Source organism: Bubalus kerabau, chromosome 14, assembly GCF_029407905.1.
Source record: "Bubalus kerabau isolate K-KA32 ecotype Philippines breed swamp buffalo chromosome 14, PCC_UOA_SB_1v2, whole genome shotgun sequence".
Classification (NCBI taxonomy): Eukaryota; Metazoa; Chordata; class Mammalia; order Artiodactyla; family Bovidae; genus Bubalus; species Bubalus kerabau.
This window is the reverse complement of record NC_073637.1, coordinates 18,339,881-18,360,023: the sequence shown is the minus strand read 5'-3', so window position 1 is coordinate 18,360,023 and position 20,143 is coordinate 18,339,881. Positions and strand designations below refer to the sequence as shown.

The following is a 20,143-nucleotide window of genomic DNA, read 5'->3' as shown; positions in this document are numbered from 1 at the left end:
GGAGTTTGGGGGTACTGCAGGGAAAGTTGACACAATGGGGTAAAGGAAATGAAAGTCTTTGAAAGTTTCTCTCCCCAGGGCCTGCATCAGTCTTACCTTCACCTTCACCTGGGGGCTACAATAGTGGAAGAGCAGGAAAGCATTTGGCAACACGGTGCGGGTGTCATTGGCTCTTAGGGGCTGGGCTTGGGGTGGTGTGGCCACCACCTCTGAGACACATACCTTCCAGGAAAGAATGTGGCAGTGTCTGCAGAGCTGAAGGGTGTCTCCATACTGCTCTTTCCGTGGGTAGCATCGTGCAAGTTTAAAATACATCTTCTTCCAATCCAGCTGTCCTTTGTCGGACAAGATTAATCGCTTGCGGATCTAAGTATCAAACACATAAAAGTTGTTCTGAAAAGTTCTGCTCCTGCCCCCTTTCCCCACCTTTTTCATCTATACCCTGATGATAGCCAGGGAAAGAGTAGCAGAGAGATAAAAATGCCGCTTCTGATCTCTACCCAGTGAAAGAAACAATAGCTTTTAACCAGTCTTTAAAAGAAACAGGTGGCTGGTGACATCTTCTGGTGTTGAAAGTTTAGGTGATCTCCATAAACAACTTCAATCTTTTCTCTGCTACAGACTTGAGTGATTATTTCCAGGGAGATGCTGTGACTGTTTGGCACAGTGGCTCTATTTTATATCTAAATATTAGTGGCTTCGTGAACAGATCCTGTTGAACTCACACTTCTATATAAAGAAGTTGGGGGAAAAAAAAATCTGAGGCAGTGTGCGGAGGGGGAAAAGGCCTAGAGTTGGTGTCCGAAGACCCAAATTCAAATCCAAGGCCATTTTCCTCACCTGGAGAGCACGCCACTAATTTGGATATGTCATTTAGCCACTTGTGGCTTCAGTCCCTCCGTCTGTTTAAAGTGGGCATAATATGCTCAGTCACTTAGTTGTGTCCGACTCGCTGCAACCCCATGGACTTGCAGCCCGCCAGGCTCCTCTGTCTGTGGGATTTCCCAGAGAATACTGGAGTGGGGTTGCCGTTTCCAACTCCAGGGCTACCTTTCCCTGGCTTATCAGCATAACATGAAATAACATGAGGAAAATCCTTTAGCTGTAAAATGTCATAAAAATGTAAGTTATTTTGTTATAGAAAAGAAGGGCTATTGCCAATTTATGAATTGTTTTCAGAGCAAGCTGTAAAATGGGAATGGGCTAAAAATATAAGTTTTTTTTTTCCTTCTTGAATTACATAAAAGAAATCTCACGAGTATTATTTAGAAACTCTTCAGACTGCTTTCTAGTCAAACTAGGGAGCACCCCAGGGTGGGTTTGAGAAAGATGCCAAGGAAGCTTGGCAGGGTGGCAGGCAGAGTGGGAGAGAAGGAATGAATGGCCGCTGGGCCACACCGACCTGCCGCTCGGAGAAGTGGTACTGGCAGAGCTTCTTCCATAAGAGCCGGTCCTCGCTGAGCACGTGCAGGTCGGGGGCCACCTGGCCCAGGCTGACCAGGTCTCGCCCGTCGCTCAGCCTTTGCATGATATTCAGTTGTAAGCACAAAGGCAGGTCTGTGAAGGTGAGGCCCTTGAAGGCAGGCTGCAGGGAGAAGGACGGTGTTAAGTTGCAGGGCGGAGAGCAGCCAGGTACCAGGCGACACCCTCCAAGGATGCAGCTGTCCCCTTGCCCTCCAGCCTCAAGCTGGTTTCTTGATCAGAGCAGCCATTCTCCCTGCCCTGAGTACAAGACAGGACCCATGACCGAGATGCACAAAGAACAGCCTGGAGCAGCTCCGGCCAATGGTGCCAGAGAAATTTTCCTAAGTTGCACAAAACTTTATGCTTAAAAAAAAGTAGTTGACATACACTATCCTGTTAGTTTCAGGTGAACTACAGAGTGATTTGATATTTGCATATGTTATGAAATGACCATCTAGTAAGTCTAGTAACCGTGTGTCCCCATATAAAGCTATTACAACATGATTGACCATATTCCTTATATTGTACACTATAGCCCCAGTGGCTCATTTGTTTTATAACTGGAGGCTTGTACCTCTTAATTTCCTTCACTGATTTACACTTTTGCTGTGAAGTGCTAAGTTGCTTCAGTTGCTTTGCAACTCTAAGGACTGTAGCTCACCAGGCTCTTCTGTCCATGAGATTCTCAAGGCAAGAATACTGGGGTGGGTTGCCATACCCTTCTCCAGGGATGGAACCTGAATCGCTAATATCTCCTGCATTGGCAGCTGGGTTCATTACCACTAGCACTGCCTGGAAAGATTCTCCTAATAGCAAGAGTTGGATTTTTGTGCTTTTCTCAATTACAATAGTCCTGAAGGACTCACTGCCCTGGCAGGGCACCCCCCAGCCTCAGATCTCATGGCCTGCCGCCTTGTGACCACCGATCCTCCAAAACAGGCTTTCTCACTGGCCCCCAAACACTGCACACAAGGCTGGCGCTCTGTCCAGGCCTCTGCTCGTCTATAAGTGACTTTTCTCAGATCAAGTTCAAACTTGTGCATGCCAAGTCGCTTCAGTCGTGTCCAATTCTTTGCGACCCTATAGACTGTAGCCCATTAGGCTCCTCTGTCCATGGGGATTCTCTGGGCAAGAATACTGAAGTAGGTTGCCATGCTCTCCTCCTCCAGGGGACCTTCCCAACCCAGGGATCAAACCTGTGTCTCTTAAGTCTACCTACATTGGCAGGTTGTTTGGTTTTTTTTTTAAACCAGTAGCCCACCTGAGAAGCCCCTGTTCAAACTCACCTCCTCTGAAAACTGCTTTTGTGTCTCCCTCAAGTCTTAGGCACTGCATCTTCCTAGAATTCCTATGATCTCTTTCAGATACCATTGTCTTTTTTGGCTGTACCAAGGGGCATGCATGATCTTAGTTTCCTGACCAGGGATGGAACCCAAGCCCCCTACACTGGGAATGTGGAGTTTTAACCACTGGAACACCAAGGAAATCCCATCTTTCAGACCCCATCTCCAAAAGAAAGCTTAATGGAAAATTCCTGCTAGGATATAAGCTCCACAGAGGCAGAAATTTGTGTGTTCTTTCATTGCTATGTCTAGAAGAGTCTAGAAGTGTGCTAGCATATAGTAGGCACTCAAATATTTGTGGAATGATGAAAATAAAATAATTAAACAGGTAAAAACAACCACAACAGAAAGACTCTGTACTTGTGTGTGTGTGTGTGTATATATACATGTATGCACACTTTGGGAAGGGCTGGTCAAGAATCTTTCAGCCTAAAGATCCATCTGTTCAGGCATCTCTATTGAACCTTAGGCTCCATGGAACATTTTGAAAACTACTTATCTGTGGAGAACACATTGGCAATTAATTGTGAGCTTCTCCAGAAGCTTCTTCTATTATATCCTTGCATTTATATTTAAGCCCTTTATTGTTTAAATGTGGATGAGCTTATGTTAGCCTATCCAGACCTAGATCCTTGAAGCCAAGGTCTAAGCTTGTAACACTTGCAGACTAGTCTAGCATAAAAACCCTCTTCTGGTGCTAGAGTTGCTGCAAGGGTGAGGACCCAGAAACATAAGCAAATCATTGGAGAACAAAGGTTAAATGCCACCAAGGAGACAAGCACCAAGTGCTATGGGAACTATCTGTACAGAAGGTACTTAGTAGTACTTGTTGCTATTTCTTGAACAGCAACTAGCTTCTGCCATCTGGATAAGAAGTCAGCACAAATCGCTTGAGACCAAGACTATGGTTCTGTGTCCTTCCCATGCTAGTCCTGGGTGAGCTCTTGAACTTGAAATAGTGACATTTTTAGCTCAGTGTTCTATCACCTCTGGAGGTCACAAGAGGGGAAAAAACACACACACACACAAACAGGATGAAGAAACCTTTCCTTAGCTCAGGGGAAAATATCCTGGGAATGGGTATTGAGTTCCCTCCTTGAAATTTTAGCTAACTAAACTCTGTACGAGGCATGTCAAGGCTGGAACACAGGATTCCAGGGGGACACAGTGTCAGCCATCCCCGCCTCCTCACTCTGCCGTGTCTTTGCAAAGCAGGACAGGCGTGTAGAGGGAAGGTGGGCAGTCACAGGGTGCCTTGGGACGCTGGATGATGGAGAAGAACAGGAGGTGGCGTGGGAGGACCATGGGATGGAGAAGCAGCAGATCGAGATCCCATGGGAAATCTGGGTCTCAATTTCTGTACGTCTGGTAAAGAAACTGCCTGCAATGCAGGAGACACAGGTTCAATCCCTGGGTGGGGAAGATCCCCTGGAGAAGGGAATAGCAACCCACTCCATGGCCTGGAGAATTCCATGGACAGAGGAGCCTGGCTGGCTATAGTCCACGGGGTTGCAAAGGGTCGGACATGACTGAGCGACTAACACTTCCTTTCATACTTCCTTCGTGTCCAAAATGAGCAGGCTTAGAAGTCTCTGAGGATCCCCTCCAGCTCCAACCATCTCAGACTTGGAGTAGCATCAGCCTCCTAACCCGTCAGAAGTGTCTCTGACTTGACAATTTATACTGTTCAGGCTGCTGGGCTGAACTTTCAATTGTTTGCAGAATTCAGGACTTTGCTGGACTGCAGAAGGTCCTAGACCCATTTGTCATTTATCATCTGCGGCTGATCATATGAGCCAATAAAACTGCCATGAGATTTTCTTTTTGTTTCCAGCACTTCAAAGCATCTACTTTTTTGGTTAAAACTCCCAGGCCAATTATTACATGAACTCCTATTAAAGTCCACTTGGCAAATTCACTCTCAAATTTTCAAACCTGAACTTTTCCAAAATCCTTGCCCAGACCCCATGCTGAGCCTTTACTCCTGATAAATGATTAACTGCTTGCGTACCTTCTTCTATTTGAATATAAACATATTAAAGAAAACAAGTCACTCTTGCTCCCCCTATCAAGTATTTGGCTAAAAATCCTTTTATATTCACCCTGCCTTCCCTGCCCCACTACGCTTCCAAACTCTGCCTTGCTCACAGCACACTGTGATTCTGTGATTCTCCCCCGCCCCCCCGGCTCCAAGCCAGTTCTCTTCGTTTTTCTCCCTTTTATTATTTATTATATTAATTATTTTGCCAATAAAAATTGGCTCCATAGAATGAGATAGGAAATTCTGAAAGAAAACAAGATTATGTGCTGGGGAGATACTGATAGAACTCTGGCAAACAGAAAACAATGACTGTAAATGTCACCTTAACATTTTCATGTAATAACATACTTCTCTTTGGTCCAAACTGTTAAAAAGTTTTAAAATACAGTCCACACTGAAGTAATTAAGTCCCTTGGGGCTTTCCTGGTGGCTCAGATGGTAAAGAATCTGCCTGCAATGCAGGAGACCTGGGTTTGATCCCTGAGTCAGAAAAAGCCTCTGGAGAAGGGAATGGCAACCCACTCCAGTATTCTTGCCTGGGAACTACATGAACAGAGGAGCCTGGTGGGTTACAGTCCTTGGGGCCACAGAGTCGGACACAACTGAGCAACTAAATTTTTTTCTGCCCACCCCCACTTTCTCTCTCTCTCTCTCTGTCCATTTTTCTTTCCTCTGAAGACGTGGGCATTTCTGTAAAAGCACTTCAGAGCTCCGTGGGTTCCCAGCACTGCTATCAAAATAATGTAGCTCAGAGCCATGGAGGGTTAGGAAGGAGGGCCTGAGGGAGCAGAGACTGATGGGTATCTTAAGCTTCTGCAGACAGGCCTGGGTTCAGCCCACATCTTACTGGTGGGGAGGCCCCGGCCAGATTATTCTTAACCACTCAGTCTGATTTTTCTCATGAGACAATGCCTGGAAGTACTGAGCACAGCGGCCAGTTAATATTAATTTTATAATCACCCCTCCTTACAATTAGGCTTCCCTGGTGGCTCGGATGGTAAAGCATCTGCCTGCAATGCAGGAGACCCGGGTTCGATTCCTGGGTTGGGAAGATCCCCTGGAGAAGGAAATGGCAATCTACTCCAGCACTCTTGCCTGGAAAATCCCATGGACGGAGGAGCCTGATAGGCTACAGTCCATGGGGTTGAAAAGAGTCGGACACGACTGAGCGACTTCACTTTCACTTTGCTTACAATTAGTCACTAGACAAGTTAATTAATACATTAGAGGACTTTGAAGAGTGCCACAGAGTGAGCCCCTCATAACAATAAAAATAGCTGACCCATTTACAATACTACATGTCAGGCTCTGCTCTAAGTGCTTTCTATGTATTAACTTATTAAATCTCATACCAGGGCTATGAGATAGGCATGATTGCTCCTATTTCCCAAATGAGAAAAGTGAGGCACAGAGATGTTGAATATCTATCCCCAGATCTTGCAGCTGGTATTTTCATCCTCATCTGTAATACAGGGCAGTATTTCGCGACTGTATTCCTCTGAACACTGAGCAAGTTCTTTAGGTAGGTGTAGGGAGGAGTTGCCTTCAGTCACTCATTCATTCAACTAATGTCTACTGACTGCCATCTGCTTTGGTCCAGGGACAGGAAACAGAGCAGGGAACTAGAGGTACTGTCCTTTCTTTGTGGAGTTTATAAGCCAGTGGATGAATATACGTATTAGATAATTTCAGTTCATCATAGCGGCTCTGAGGACAGTAAGATGACAGAGGCTTCAACAGACTGGATGGTCAGAAGCAGCAGCTATCTTAAAGCCCCAAGGTAGGACCAAGCTGAGAATAGCTTGGCCTGGCGTGCCATGAGCAGAGGGGAGGCTGAGATGAATTTCAGGGTCTGATCCATCCTGTGTGAGATTTCATCGGGTTTAAAAGGTTTGCAAAAAGCTGAATCACTGAATACATAGTTGGAAGAAAGCTGGATTGAAAAAATTTTGGAAACCACTGATGCTAAAAAGCTTTGCCATTTTAGGAATAAGAAGCTCAGGGTTCTGACCTCAGCTCTGGCCTGACTGCTGTGTTACTTGGGAAAGTCACTGGGCTTCTCTGATCCCTCCTCGCCCCTCATTCCATGAAGGGTAAAGCAACTACAATGGGTACCTCCCAAGAGAGTCTGTAGATAAACTAAGGAGGGCTTTGGGGAGAGTAGACACATGAAAGTGGGCAGATGTGGCCAAAGGAGGGGGCAGCTGCTGTGAGGGAAACAGAGAACAGAGGCAAGTTCTGGGCAAGCGGGACCGTCTAAACGGGTGTTCCAAGTTATTGGAGGGAAGATGCCCTTGAGACTAATGGGATTTGCTCATTTATATAATTGATTAGGTATCACTGGTATCTATGTAGTGTGTGTGTGTATGTGTGTAGTGTAGCCCATGTAATTCTAAGGAAGTCATAGAACTCTGAGGTTTCTAATTATTCCCTCTGTTTCTGAGTTAAAAAAAAACCCAAGACACAGAGAGGTTATTAACTATAAAGTCAAGGACACTGAATTTTGCAAGCTTCGTATAGTGAAACACTTAAAAGAGGTCAAAGAAGTTTTTTTTTTTTATGTTTCATTCTCAAGAGACGAGGCAGAACCTAACATTATCAGCCTGGGTCCCGGAACCACTTAAAACAGCCGTGGTGAGTGATTAGATAAGTCAGCCAAGTGCTACGTGAGCGGCCTAAGTGTGTCTGTCCATTAGGGAGCCTTGAGAGATTACACCAACATCTTTCTCACATTTTTCGTGTGTCTTGGTCCTTCTGCTCACTCTCAACAGGACAAGAGCAAAGGGGTCAGCTTATGTTTTAAAGACAGAAGAAACTACTGGTAGTAGTTTAGCTGGAAATGTGGGGGGTTTGGTTTATTTGTTTGCCTTGAGTGAGACTTGCCCATCTCTTTCCCCACCTGAATGTTTACAGTCTTTACTCAAAGGCTTCCTTTCCTTCCAGTTAATAACTGGAACTAGAGTTTTAAAAGGCTGGTACCACCAGTTCTCCAAGCCACCGCCATCATGGCTTCTTTGTATTCCAGGCAGCATCTTAAAGCTATAAAGGAACTTGTACTTTAAGAGGAAACGGGCAGAAATCTCCAGATCCCACTGAAGATTTCAGTGGTATAGCCAACATCTGATCCAAAGGTCAAGTTTCCAGTTTTTCCCACCTTTCCATTGGTTGTCATCCTCCGTGTGCTTTGATCCTGCTCTGCCAAGTTCTTCCCACCCTCCCTTTATCAGAAAGTCCCCAGCCCATCCTTGGCACCCAAGACACAGTACCCGAGCAGAGCTGTCTGGACTCGTCCATCACCAGAGCAGGTTCAAAGTCCTGGTGAGGCTGCCCAGCATCTCGGCAGAGGAACTGACTGCAGAGGGGCCTTTCCTGCTGGGAGGAAGCTGGGGGGGGGGGTGGTCCCTACTTACCCTGGTGATTTGGATGTTATTCAGCTGCTGCTGCCAGTGCAGGATCGTCTCCATCCGATACACCCACATGTTGATGTTCCCCACCAGCACAGACTTGCCGACTCTTTGGACCAGGGTACATAAGGATGTGTAGAGGGTCTGCAGGAGCTCCCTTATTAGTCTAATGTTTTGCTGGTCTTCAAGGACTTGAGTGGGGGGAGAAAAACAGTAGGAAGAGTTTATGAGACTAGAACACTCCATAATTTTATAAGTGGTCCTTTCTTCTGCTCTATTGTGCTCGTGTTACCCGGGTACACCCCCAGGGGATATGGTCTTCTTTCTCACTGGTGTTTATTCTACACTTGCCTAAGCTTCTGCACTCGAGGGTATGGGGTAGAGTTTCCATTATCTAGGTCCCTCTTTGTTCTCTTCTCTCCATTTTCCACAAAGACTCTTTCTCTTTTCACTGGTCCCACCAGCACCATGGGCTCACCTGATCAGAAAGCAGTGTCTCTTGCCCAGCACTGATGTGTCTTTCAGATGATCAGTGGTAGAAGCATGGGTCTAGGGGTCAGGAACTTGGATTTCCATCCAGTCTGGCTGCCTCTTTGTGTGACTGTGGATAAACCACTCTTTCTCTCATGTATACAATGAGTCAGTTGAGCCAGAGACATCAAGTTTTTTCTAGCTCAGAGAGTCTGTGAATCTATCCTGCCTTGCACCCTGCTCACTTTTCTAGGAATGTGAAATCTAGAGGTTTGGTAGCCAAGGCTGGGACATGTGCCTCCACTGAGAAGCCTGAGAGGCAGAGAACAGGACAAATGGATGATTCCAATACAAGGACAGGATGGTCATCGTCTCATCCTTTGTCATGCGCACGAATGGCCCTCCTTTCTCAACTGGAATCTGGCACCCATGAAGTGCATCTGGAGTCATTCATTTCCATCCACTCACATTCCCTTAAATCCAGTGACATGTCCACTGCATTGGAAAATCCATCTGCCCAGCCCCAGGCCTATAAAAGGGGGTGAGAGAGTGGGAAAGAGCTCACCTTTCAGTACTACTTTTTCCAAAATGTTCATGAAGTTCTTCTGGGCAATGCCACTCAGGGATGTGAGCTGTGACTTCGCTATCAGTTCCAACAGCTGTGGATAAAAATAGAAGTTGCCAGGCTTAGACTACAGAGATATTTTTCTCCTCTAATCTTCACTTTTGAGTCACGTGACACATAGATATGGATTGACGGGGAGAGATAAATGGCAGCAGGGCCACAATGCAATAAAAAGCAGATGCTCTGAGTGAAAGACAAATGGGGATAATCCAAAACCTCGGCATCAGGCTGAATGTTTAATTGCTTTTTTTCTTTTAAATATAAAGAGCTTGGCATCAGTCAGGGCTAATTCACTCTACTTGTTCTACTTCAACAAGTGAAGCTGAGGTTTTCCAAGGGGAACAAAACCTCCCATGACCTGTGATGTTGGAGTTCTATATAATCACTCCCAGAGGGAGTTCTTCTACCCAGACTTGAACTTCTCCCCATTGGCTGGGACTGCTCTCAAGGCACCAAAAAGCTCAAGTTCAGCAGTGATGTGCACTTTTCAAGGAAGTGGCAAATCTTATCCAGATATCTCCTGCTTATGCAGTGCTCAATAAACATGTCCATTAATTAGAATCTTACATCACGCTTAACTCTGTAGAAAGATGCCAATGCATGACTGAATCCCTTTGCTGTCCACCTGAAACTATCACAATATTGTTAATTGGCTATGTGTGTGCATGTGTGCTAAGTTGCTTCAGTCATGTCTGACTCTTTGGTGACTCTGTGGACTGTAGCCCACCAGGCTCCTCTGTTGACGGGATGCTCCAGGCAGGAATACTGGAGTGGGTTGTCATGCCCTTTTCCAGGGGATCTTCCTGACCTAGGGATTAAACACACGTCTCCTGCGGCTTTTGCATTGCAAGCGGATTCTTTACCACTGAGCTACTGGAGAAGCCCCCTAATTGGCTATACTCCAATATAAAATGAAAAAAACAATATATGATATAGTAAAATTCTAATAAAAACTTGTAGAGTGAAAAAAAGAAAGAAGTTAATAACAGGAAAAGAGACCTTTAGGGATATATAGTGTATACATATCTTTCTACCTAGAGGTTAGGATCCTTGTAGTTCTTAAAATTATGTGCAAGTCTTGTTTTGACTACTTATTAGCTCTGTGACTCTGGGAAACTTCCTGAATTTCTTAGTGCCCCAAGTTTCTTCATCTGTACTTGTAATACTAGAGTCTTCAAGATTGGTGAGTGTTAAGTGAGGAAACACACATAAAGCCATTAGCAAAGCACTTGGCATAAATTAGGTAGAAAATACAGGTTGGTTGGTTTATTGTGGGAGTATGGTCCATTCCCACCACCCATGTTATCACTAAACAAAAAGAAATAAAGATAATAATTTAAGTTGGTGCACCCTTAGCATAATCATTCTTTTTCCCTCAAAAGTAAAATTCTTACAGATACGGCAAGATTTTTTTTTTTAATCAAAAATTTTGTCATTGAAAAAAATGAAAATTTAGACTGAAATGGGGTCTTAGTGATCATACAGTTGAACCCAGTTAACAAATGAGCAAAATGAGGCCCAAGAGACTAAACTTCACCAACTACACCACAAAGAGTGAAAGGGATCAGCAGGATCTTCTTAACACACTTCATGCTTTCACAGTTATTGAACAAAAGAGGTTGATATAAAGGGAAAGTAATTAACTGTACCCGGAACTCCACCAGGCAAAGGAAAACTGACTAGTCTCACAGCCAGTCAATTAGATGTAGAGAACCAAGATTCCCCTTTATGTTAAAGCTTGAGTCTCTGCTCCTAGGAAACTTTCCAAAGAAGTTTCATCTCCTGGGCCAGGCCCCAGCCCAACTTCACTTCAGGTCAGTAATCACCAAGTATGACACTGTACTGGGTGCTGGAATCCAGGCTGAGGGAACTAGCAAAGTGACATTTAAAAAATTGGGCTGTAGAGAAGAATTGAAACTTTTGGATCAAAGCCCCAGGCAATTCAAAGAACCTCTGCTTCCAAGGCATTTGTTTAAAAAGTTTTGTCCCCATGAAGCTCCTTAGGAGCCTGTTGAACCATGCACAGACTTTTAATTTCCTGAAAATAATTTTGCTCAAAGTTAAAAATATGCTCGGGCCACCTGATGCTAAGAGCCAACTCATTGGAAAAGACCCTGATCATGGGAAAGACTGAAGGCAAAAGGAGAGGAGGGCGGCAGAGGATGAGATGGTTGGATGGCATCACTGACTCAACGGACATGAACTTGGGTGAACTCCAGGAGGTGGGGAGGGAGGCCTGGTGTGCTGTAGTCCATGGGGTCATAAAGAGTCAGACACGACTTGATGACTGAACAACAACAACAACAACAAGACCCCCCATCCTTCCCTGCCTGGCTTAGGTATCTCTCACACATGCTGGGAGAGATGCCGTCTTTGGGCTGGGGAGGATGGTGAAGAAAGGATGGTTTGCTAAGATCAGTACTGGGGATCCAAGGTTGGATGTCAGGAACTGACCAAATGCCCATGAGGAGAGGAAAGAAGTCAACACATCAGCAGAGGCCATGTCCCAGGAGGGGTGACCAGACTGGATGTCCTCTGCATGTCCAGTTCAGCTCTGTCACCAACCAACACGTGACAGTCAAGAGAGGAGTGAAAAATGGCACAAAGGGACTGGCCAAACTTCGTTTATCTCCCTGACCAACAACAAGATTCAGAAGGCCAAGACCATGGTCTATTAATACCCTGAGCCTCACATGACCAGCACAAAGCAAGATGAAAGAAAACAACAGTCTTGAGGTGGCTCTGGGAAGGGCAGTCGGCTGTGAGCCATGACTCATCACGGGGTAGGAGGTGGGGTAGGCAGAACTCTGCCTGAAATCCATCCAAAAGCCCCATTCCATGTGACTGCCATCTCACGAGGGCGTCAGCTTCAATCTTGTCTAAAATTGCACCAATCCCAAGAACACAAAAATTCTCAAGGCTATGACTGTACATTTGAGGGGAAACAAGAAAAACCCTTTGGCCTGACTGAGATGATCTTTGACTAAGGAAGAACAGCAAGACCGAGTAGCAAAAATCAGTCAATTGGCAGAAGAATAACATGTCAACCACCCTCTGTTTATTCCTGTGTCAAAAGAAAGTCCTTCCTTTCACTGCCAGGCAGCCTCGGGGTCACGAGAGAACCCTGGAACAGGAGGAGACCGGACGCTCTAGCCGGGTGACCTTTGCAGCTGTCAATCACTTAGCAAGTGTTTTCTGCATGTCAATTCTGTTTTAGTGTTGTGGTAGGTGACATGGATTAAGACACACGATCCCTAGACTCAGGGGGGTTACCGTCTAGTCTGTGATGTAAGTCATTTTACGTTCCAGAACCTCAGTTTCTTCATTTCTGAAGTGGACATTAAAAAAAAAAAAGACTACCTGGGACTTCCCTGGTGGCCTAGCGGTTAAGAATCTGCCTGCCAATGTAGGGGACACGGGTTCGATCCCTGGTTCAGGAAGATCCCACATGCCTCAGAGCAACTAAGCCCATGTGCCACAACTACTGAAGCCCGGGGGCCTAGAGCCTGTGCTCTGCAACAAGGGAAGCTACTGCAATGAGAAGCCTGCAGACTGCAACTAGAGAGCAGCCCCACTTTCCGCAACTAGAGAAAGCTTGTATGCAGCAACAAAGACCCAGTGCAACCAAAAGTAAATAAACAACTTAAAAAAAAAGACTACCTACTTCACAGGCTGTAATGAGAATTAAATATCAGTATATAGAAACCAAATACAGGGCATCATTACAATAAGGTATTATTTCTTTCCCTTCCAAATCCCAATCTTTTAGTGAAGTTTAAAGTTGATTATCACTAAAAAAAATAATAATAATAATAAAGTTGATTATCAAGGGTTATCATTTCCATAAAGCTTTTCCTATAAAGGGCTAGATAGTAAATATTTTTGCCTTTGAGAGCCATAAAGTCTCTATTGCAACTACTTAACTCAGCAATGGTAGTACAAAAGCAGCCCAGGACAGTATGGATATGAACAGGTGTGGCTGTGTTCCAATAAAACTTTATTTATAAAAACAGACATGGAGGGCAGATTCGGCTCTTGGGATACAGTCTGTCAATTTCTGATAGAGTATAGAATTTGATATATATATTTATCACAGAGTTCAAGAGTGAGGGCTCTAGAGCCAAACTGCCGGCCTCCATTTCCCTAGCTTTAAAATGTATATGGTAACAGTTTAGAATTGTATAGAACAGTATAGAATTGTTGTGAAGATTAAATGCATCCATAAAGCACTTAGAACAGTGCCTGATACCAAAAATACACTCAATAAATTACTATCATTTGTTTCTTATCATAGCACAGAGAATATTACTAGGTAAAATTATTGCCAGGGAATGTGTAATGAATTAGTAGGGTAAAGTACAGCTGGTTTAAAGACCTTTAGAATTGTTGTATTTCAACTTTATATATTGTCAACCAAATGCTTAAATTCTTTCAAATTCTCATATTCCTTTCTGTCATTTTTATTATAGTTCTGATACATTTAATAGCTTCTTGTCTGATGATAAAAGTTAATGTTGATACATTCTATGACTCACCTAGTTGCATCTACCATGAAGTCTCATTTTGTTAACACTAACAGGTGCTTGCCAAATGCCAGTGACCGTGCTCAGTACTTTACACGTGTGATCTATTTCACCTTCAACGGCAACCCAATGAAGTGGGTTCTCCACTAGTCAAAAGAGGACCGTGGCCCTGAGAAATTATGCAACTCATCTAAAGACATACAGCTGTAGCAAGTGGAGGAGCCAGGACTTGGGCCCAGATATGTCTAACAGAGAACATATTTATTTATTTATTTTAACTTTTTGGCTATGCCAGGTGGCATGTGGGAATCTTAGTTCCCCAACCAGGGACTGAACCTGTGCCTCTTGCAGTGGAAGCGCTGAGTCTTAACCACTGGACTGCCAGGGAAGTCCTGAGAACAGGTTTTTCTGATAGTTTAAGGACTTCAGTTTCTCAAGGCTAATCGAATTTGCATCTAGGGCCAAACTTTAAAAATAGTAGTAATATCATGTATTGCTATGTTCTAGGAAACAGAGTCTGAAAACCTTATATCAATATTACCATGTGATAGGTAATCAGCTTGTAACATTAAGGAAGAAATAATATCCAGAAAGGGTTAATAACATGTTTTTTTTTGTGTGTGTGTGTGTGTGTGAGTTGCTCTATCATGTCCGACTCTTTGTGACCCCATGGACAGTAGCCCGCCAGGCTCCTCCACCCATGTGATTCTCCAGGCAAGAATACTGGAGGGGGTTGCCACGTCCTTCTCGAAACAACACATTTGTGTGTGTGTTAGTTGCTCAGTCGTGATGAGGCAATGTGTGTGTGTGAGAAAGTTGCTCAGTTGTGTCTGACTCTTTGTGACCCAATGGACTATACAGTCCATGGAATTCTCCAGGCAAGAATACTGGAGTGGGTAGCCTTTCCCTTCTCCAGGGGATCTTCCCAACCCAGGGATGGAACCTAGGTCTCCCACATTGCTGGCAGATTCTTTACCAGCTGAGCCACAAGGGAAGCCCAAGAATACTGGAGTGGGTAGCCTATCCCTTCCCCAGCGGATCTTCCCAACCCAGGAATCAAACCGGGGTCTCCTACATTGCAGGTGGATTCTTTACCAACTGAGCTATCAGGGAAGCCAATAGCTTTAGGTAAATCACATAGGTCTACTTTCCACATCAGTATAATTCTACAGATCCAGAACCAGTACTGTATGAAACTGGTAGCAAGGAGGACAGAATTGATTAATTTTACTTGTGTCAACGGAGCTGTGTGCCTAGGGGTGTAGAGCTGTATCTAGCAATTTATTTACCAAGATGACTTAGCCAGTTGGATTCTTTGCCTCTGGCCACAAGAGAAAAAGCAGAGGAAAATGGACTATTTGCAAATGGCTGTTTGTTTTCTGCTGGGCAAATTTTAGTCCAGGTGCCAGTAATTTGTGGCTGTGTTTAAAGAGAGGCGGGGGCGGGGTTGGGGTGAGAAGAGGGTTCTAATTCCAGGCTATCATTATCGTGGGGCTGCCTGGGGATCCAGTAGGATCCTCAGTGACTAGCTGTGCAGTAACAGGACCGGTTCTGGGCTCCTGGAGGAAGGGTTGGTGGTCACCGCGTGCTGAAACCACATCCTGCCCTTCGGCTTTGACTCACGCTACTCTTAGACACACTGAGAAGAAAAATCTAGTTGCAAACAACATCCTACAGCCAATCTCGGAACGGATGCCAACTACAGCTTGAAGGGGTGTGTGGAAGATGAATGGGCAGAAAAGAGACTGCCCTCATATCTCACTTTGCCCGCAGAAAAAGTAGGTTTCTATCATCTCTTCCGTTTGGTTCATCACAGCATTCAGACATTTTTTTTTAGCTTTCAGACTTTTAAAAATAAATTTGCTCGAGTCACTTCTCTGCTTGAAACCCTCAAATACCTTCCCTTGGCCCTTAGAAAAAAATTTAGCCTCCTGACCATGACTGGCTAGGTCCTCCCTGACCTGGTCTTCGCTCCCTGTCCAGCCTCATTGCACCCAGTCCTTCCCCAGCTCACTCCGCTCTGGCTCACAGCCCGCCTCTGGTTCCCTGAACCACCTTCTAGCTCATTCCCACCTCCCAGGCTTTGTCCCGGGCACATCTTCATGGGCAGCTCCATTCAGGTCTCAGTTTCAATGTTGCCTGCTGAGAGCTCAGAGAGCCCTTTCTGGACTCTCCTAGATCTTACTATGGTTTCATTGTTCTTCATCATTTCATTTGTACATGTCTGGAATAATCTTGTTTACTTGCTTGCTGACTGTCTAATTGGAATAGAAACCTCAAGACAGAAAGGGTTGTTTTGTTTACCACTCTACCCCAACCTGCTGGAGAAGACTCCTGAGAGTCCCTTGGACGGCAAGGAGATCAAACCAGTCAATCCTAAAGAAAATCAACCCTGAATATTCATTGGAAGGACTGATACTGAAGTTCCAAAACTTTGCCACCTGATATAAAGAGTTGACTCATTGGAAAAGACCCTGATGCTAGGAAGAATTGAGGGCAAAAGGAGAAGGGGGCAACAGAGGATGAGACGGTTGGATGGCATCACTGACTCAATGGACATGAGTTTGAGCAAATGCATGGAGATAGTGAAGGACAGGGAAGCCTGGGGTGCTATAGTTCATCGGGTAGCAGGAAGTTGGACACGACTTAGTGACTGAGCAACAACAACTACCCCCACCTGGCACATGGCAGGCACTCAACTGTATATATATATTTAACACATGTGTCTTTAGACTCAAGGAGTAGTATAGCTAGAGGGGCCCTGGATAACAGTTTATGCATATTCCCTCCTGCTTTAGAAGAGGGGGCTCGGGGGGGGGTCAAATGACATGATCAACAGTAGATGGTATGGACTGTCAGGCTGGTATTCATATGGAGTCTTTTCCCAGACTGATACATCACTTTTAATGCAAACACATCATTAACACTTACCAGGAAGGCAAGCAGCTGAGATTTAAAGGAACACCAGGCAACTGGGGCTTCAGAAGCACAAACAGAAAGAGCAGCTACTTGCCTTGTTGGTTCGAGGTTAGCTATGCAGCATGCATACCCAAACATACTCTGTCTTGCATAGAATATTGTTAAAAATGTAATTCATCCCTAAATTCCTCCTTTCCCTATGACAGTAGGCTCTGAGGTTTAAAGGACATTCATGTCTGGTTAGAAAACATGCCAAAGGATTCTCAAAGGTAGGAAAAAACTTTAAGAAGCTTGGAGAAGCCCCTGCCGTTTCTCCCATGCTCAGTACCCAAGCTGGGTGCTCATAGGAAAATTATGTCTTCTGCATTAAACCTTTGGTTATATCAGGCAGTGCCTCTGTGTACTTGCAAGACCCTTATTTATTCAATGGACAACCTAGATTAGAACCTGGAAAGTTTTGTCCTGACTTTGAGCCTGAACACTGACAGGTTGGAAGAGGGAGCATTTTGGCTACATTAATAATCTCCAGGCATGTCAAGATTGGGTAAATATTATTTGCAAGTGAAACATCTCTCTAACTGAGGGCCAAGTTTATACAAATCAATTGTATTCTCAGCCGAGAGCAACTTGCCTCTCTGTCTTCTATCCATCCCAGAAAATTCTGAACTTAAGAGTGATGCTCTGTTCCCTGTTGCATAGACCTGAGCACCTCTGTTTGCCACAATGAGCCTGCTGAAATCAGGCTCCCTGTCTACGCAGCCTCTTTACCCCCATCCTAGCATTGAACCAGGCTCACTGTCCCACTGCCCTTGGCCCCTGGCCCACCATCACTCTCCTTTTCTCTTTTTCCCATCTCCAGTTTGGGGCTCATGCCATTTGTCTCTGCAAAGCCTTCTACTGTCTCTCCACCTGGCCAAATTCTGGCCTTCCTTCAAGGAAGGAGACTCTCAGGTTCAACCTCTTCCAAGAATACGCCTCCAGTGTTTCTCCATCTCCAAAGTGGGATGCGAAAAAGTCAATCTCTATATTTTATTTCATCTTTAATTTCTATTTTCATATATTTTCTAATACCTAATTACCACCCTACAGATGACAATAGTTATAGCAACAATGGATGTACTGGGCACTGTTCAACGGCATTTCAAGGCATTAAATTCAGTTTAATTTTGTAGCAACAGGACAGTAGGTACCATTATTAGCACCTTTTAGAGGTATATGGGGCTTCCCATGTGGCTCAGCAGATAAAGAATCTACCTGCAATGCAGGAGATGCAGGAGACGTGGGTTCACTCCCTGGGTTGGGAAAATCCCCAGGAGGAAGGCATGACAATCCACTCCAGTATTCTTGCCAGGAGAATCCCATGAACAGAGGAGCTTGGTGGGCTACAGTCCACAGGGGAGCAAAGAATTGGACATGACTGAAGCAACTGAGGGAGAAGGCAATGCACCCCACTCCAGTACTCTTGCCTGGAAAATCCCATGGACAGAGGAGCCTGGTAGGCTGCAGTCCATGGGGTCGCTAAGAGTCGGACATGACTGAGTGACTTCACTTTCACTTTTCACTTTCATGCATTGGAGAAAGAAATGGCAACCCACTACAGTGTTCTTGCCTGGAGAATCCCAGGGACGAGGGAACCTGCTGGGCTGCCGTCTATGGGGTCTCAGAGAGTCGGACACGACTGAAGCGACTTAGCAGCAGCAGCAGCAGAAGCAACTGAGCACGCAGGCATGCATCTGTATATGATTTACAAGTGAATTTATGAATATATATAAATTGAGAATATGTGCACTGTCAGGTGTCCATGGTCAAAAACACCACTATTCTGGTCTTCCAGCCTTCCTCCATTTTAGGGGATGCCCCCACTCCGGTGGGTACCCCCTACTTCTGCAAGTACTCTGTTACTTTTGTCATTGTGTGGGCACCCACACTTCTTCAGGTAGCCCCCTATTTCTGCATGTACACCTCCAATTCCGTGGTCATACCCTCAAGGTCTGTGAGTGTCCCCCACTTCTGAGGGCACCTAGAAATTGCACGATCTCCTTGCCTAAATGCTTAGGATGACTGAGAAAGCTAGGAATCCTGAGATGCAGCACTGCTTGGTAAAATCACCAGCACCCGAATCAGCATTCACCTTCAGCTTAGCTCAGGACCCTCAGTGCTAATACCCTACGGTGGCTTCTCCCAGTTCCCAACCACTTCTGCCATCATTTTCAAACGGGCTTAGGGCTCTGCTCCTTTGATTTTATTGCCATTGGGAGGGCTGGCCTCCTTCCCTCCATCTCGGTTCCTCAGTCTCGAAGGAAAAAGACACCACCAGTTTTAAGACCCAGGGGGCAAGACTCGAACTTCAAGCAAAGGAAGGCTGTGCACCACCAGATTAATCCAAGGTCACTTGGGCAGAGGGACCCGGGGCAGGGCCCAGTTGCCCGCACACATCATGACCCATCAGGGGCTTGGCAACAGCACGCCCTTTAATTGAAGGCATTGGGTTTAAATTTGAGTCATCATCGTGCCATATTTCAGCCTCTTGTTTGCCAAACCGCCGGTCAACTTAAACTAAAACATGTTTTTGGAAAAAGATTTTTAGGGGGTGGTAAGCAGTCAGTAACTTGCTGGAAACATTCAAATGGACTTAGGGCTGTAATGCAGAAAAAAATAAAAATGTGTATCGGTTTAGGTTGTGGATGTTCTCTATGGCAGAGGAACAGAGAGAGTGCGGTTGCAAACTTTTTGTTTGTCCTTCCCCAACTGTTGCACACAAGGGGCAATTCATTAAGGTCATGTGTGTGTGCATGCTAAGTTGCTTCAGTTGTGTCTGACTCTGTGCGTCTCTATGGACTGTAGCCCGCCAGGCTCCTCTGTCCATGGGATCCTCCAGGCAAGAACACTGGAGTGAGTTGCATGCCCTCCTCCAGGGGATCTTTCCGACCCAGGGACTGAACCTGCATTTCTTATGTCTCCTGCATTGTCAGCTGGGTTCTTTACCACTAGCACCACTGCCACCTGGGAATCCCCTTCATTAAGGTCAGGAAATTGCTATTCAAAGTTCTTCCTGGTCTAAAGGCAGCATCTACAGTTACCAAGTACTTGGCCACATTCTCATGCCATAGAGAGAGCTGGGAGGCCCAAAGATCATTCTGGCATTAAAGTGTTAAAGCCCTCTCTTGCACTCATGCCTCAGTGTGTCTTATTTAAAAACTTATTATGCAAAATATAAGTTGGGCTCCCAAGTGGTTTCTGGGCTGGTTGGCAAACTTGAAAACATGCTAGCATCAACTGGTGGATAAACTTAAGTAGCAATGCCAGGGTACCACGTTCAGCTGATGAACTCGAATGCGCTAGAGGTGGGCTTC

At 45.2% G+C, this 20,143-nt stretch overlaps 1 protein-coding gene across 1 annotated transcript in view; it reads right to left on the bottom strand.

Annotated features, from left to right (window-relative positions):
- Positions 1 to 20,143, bottom strand: part of FBXO32 (F-box protein 32) — a 37,554-nt gene that overhangs the window by 5,733 nt on the left and 11,678 nt on the right. The window contains exons 5-8 of the mRNA XM_055545893.1: positions 9,289 to 9,382; positions 8,259 to 8,443; positions 1,403 to 1,585; positions 223 to 366 (exon numbers count right to left, since the gene is read on the bottom strand). Of these exons, the coding sequence (XP_055401868.1) occupies positions 223 to 366; positions 1,403 to 1,585; positions 8,259 to 8,443; positions 9,289 to 9,382 (606 nt within the window). The remainder of the gene's footprint in view (positions 1 to 222; positions 367 to 1,402; positions 1,586 to 8,258; positions 8,444 to 9,288; positions 9,383 to 20,143) is intronic.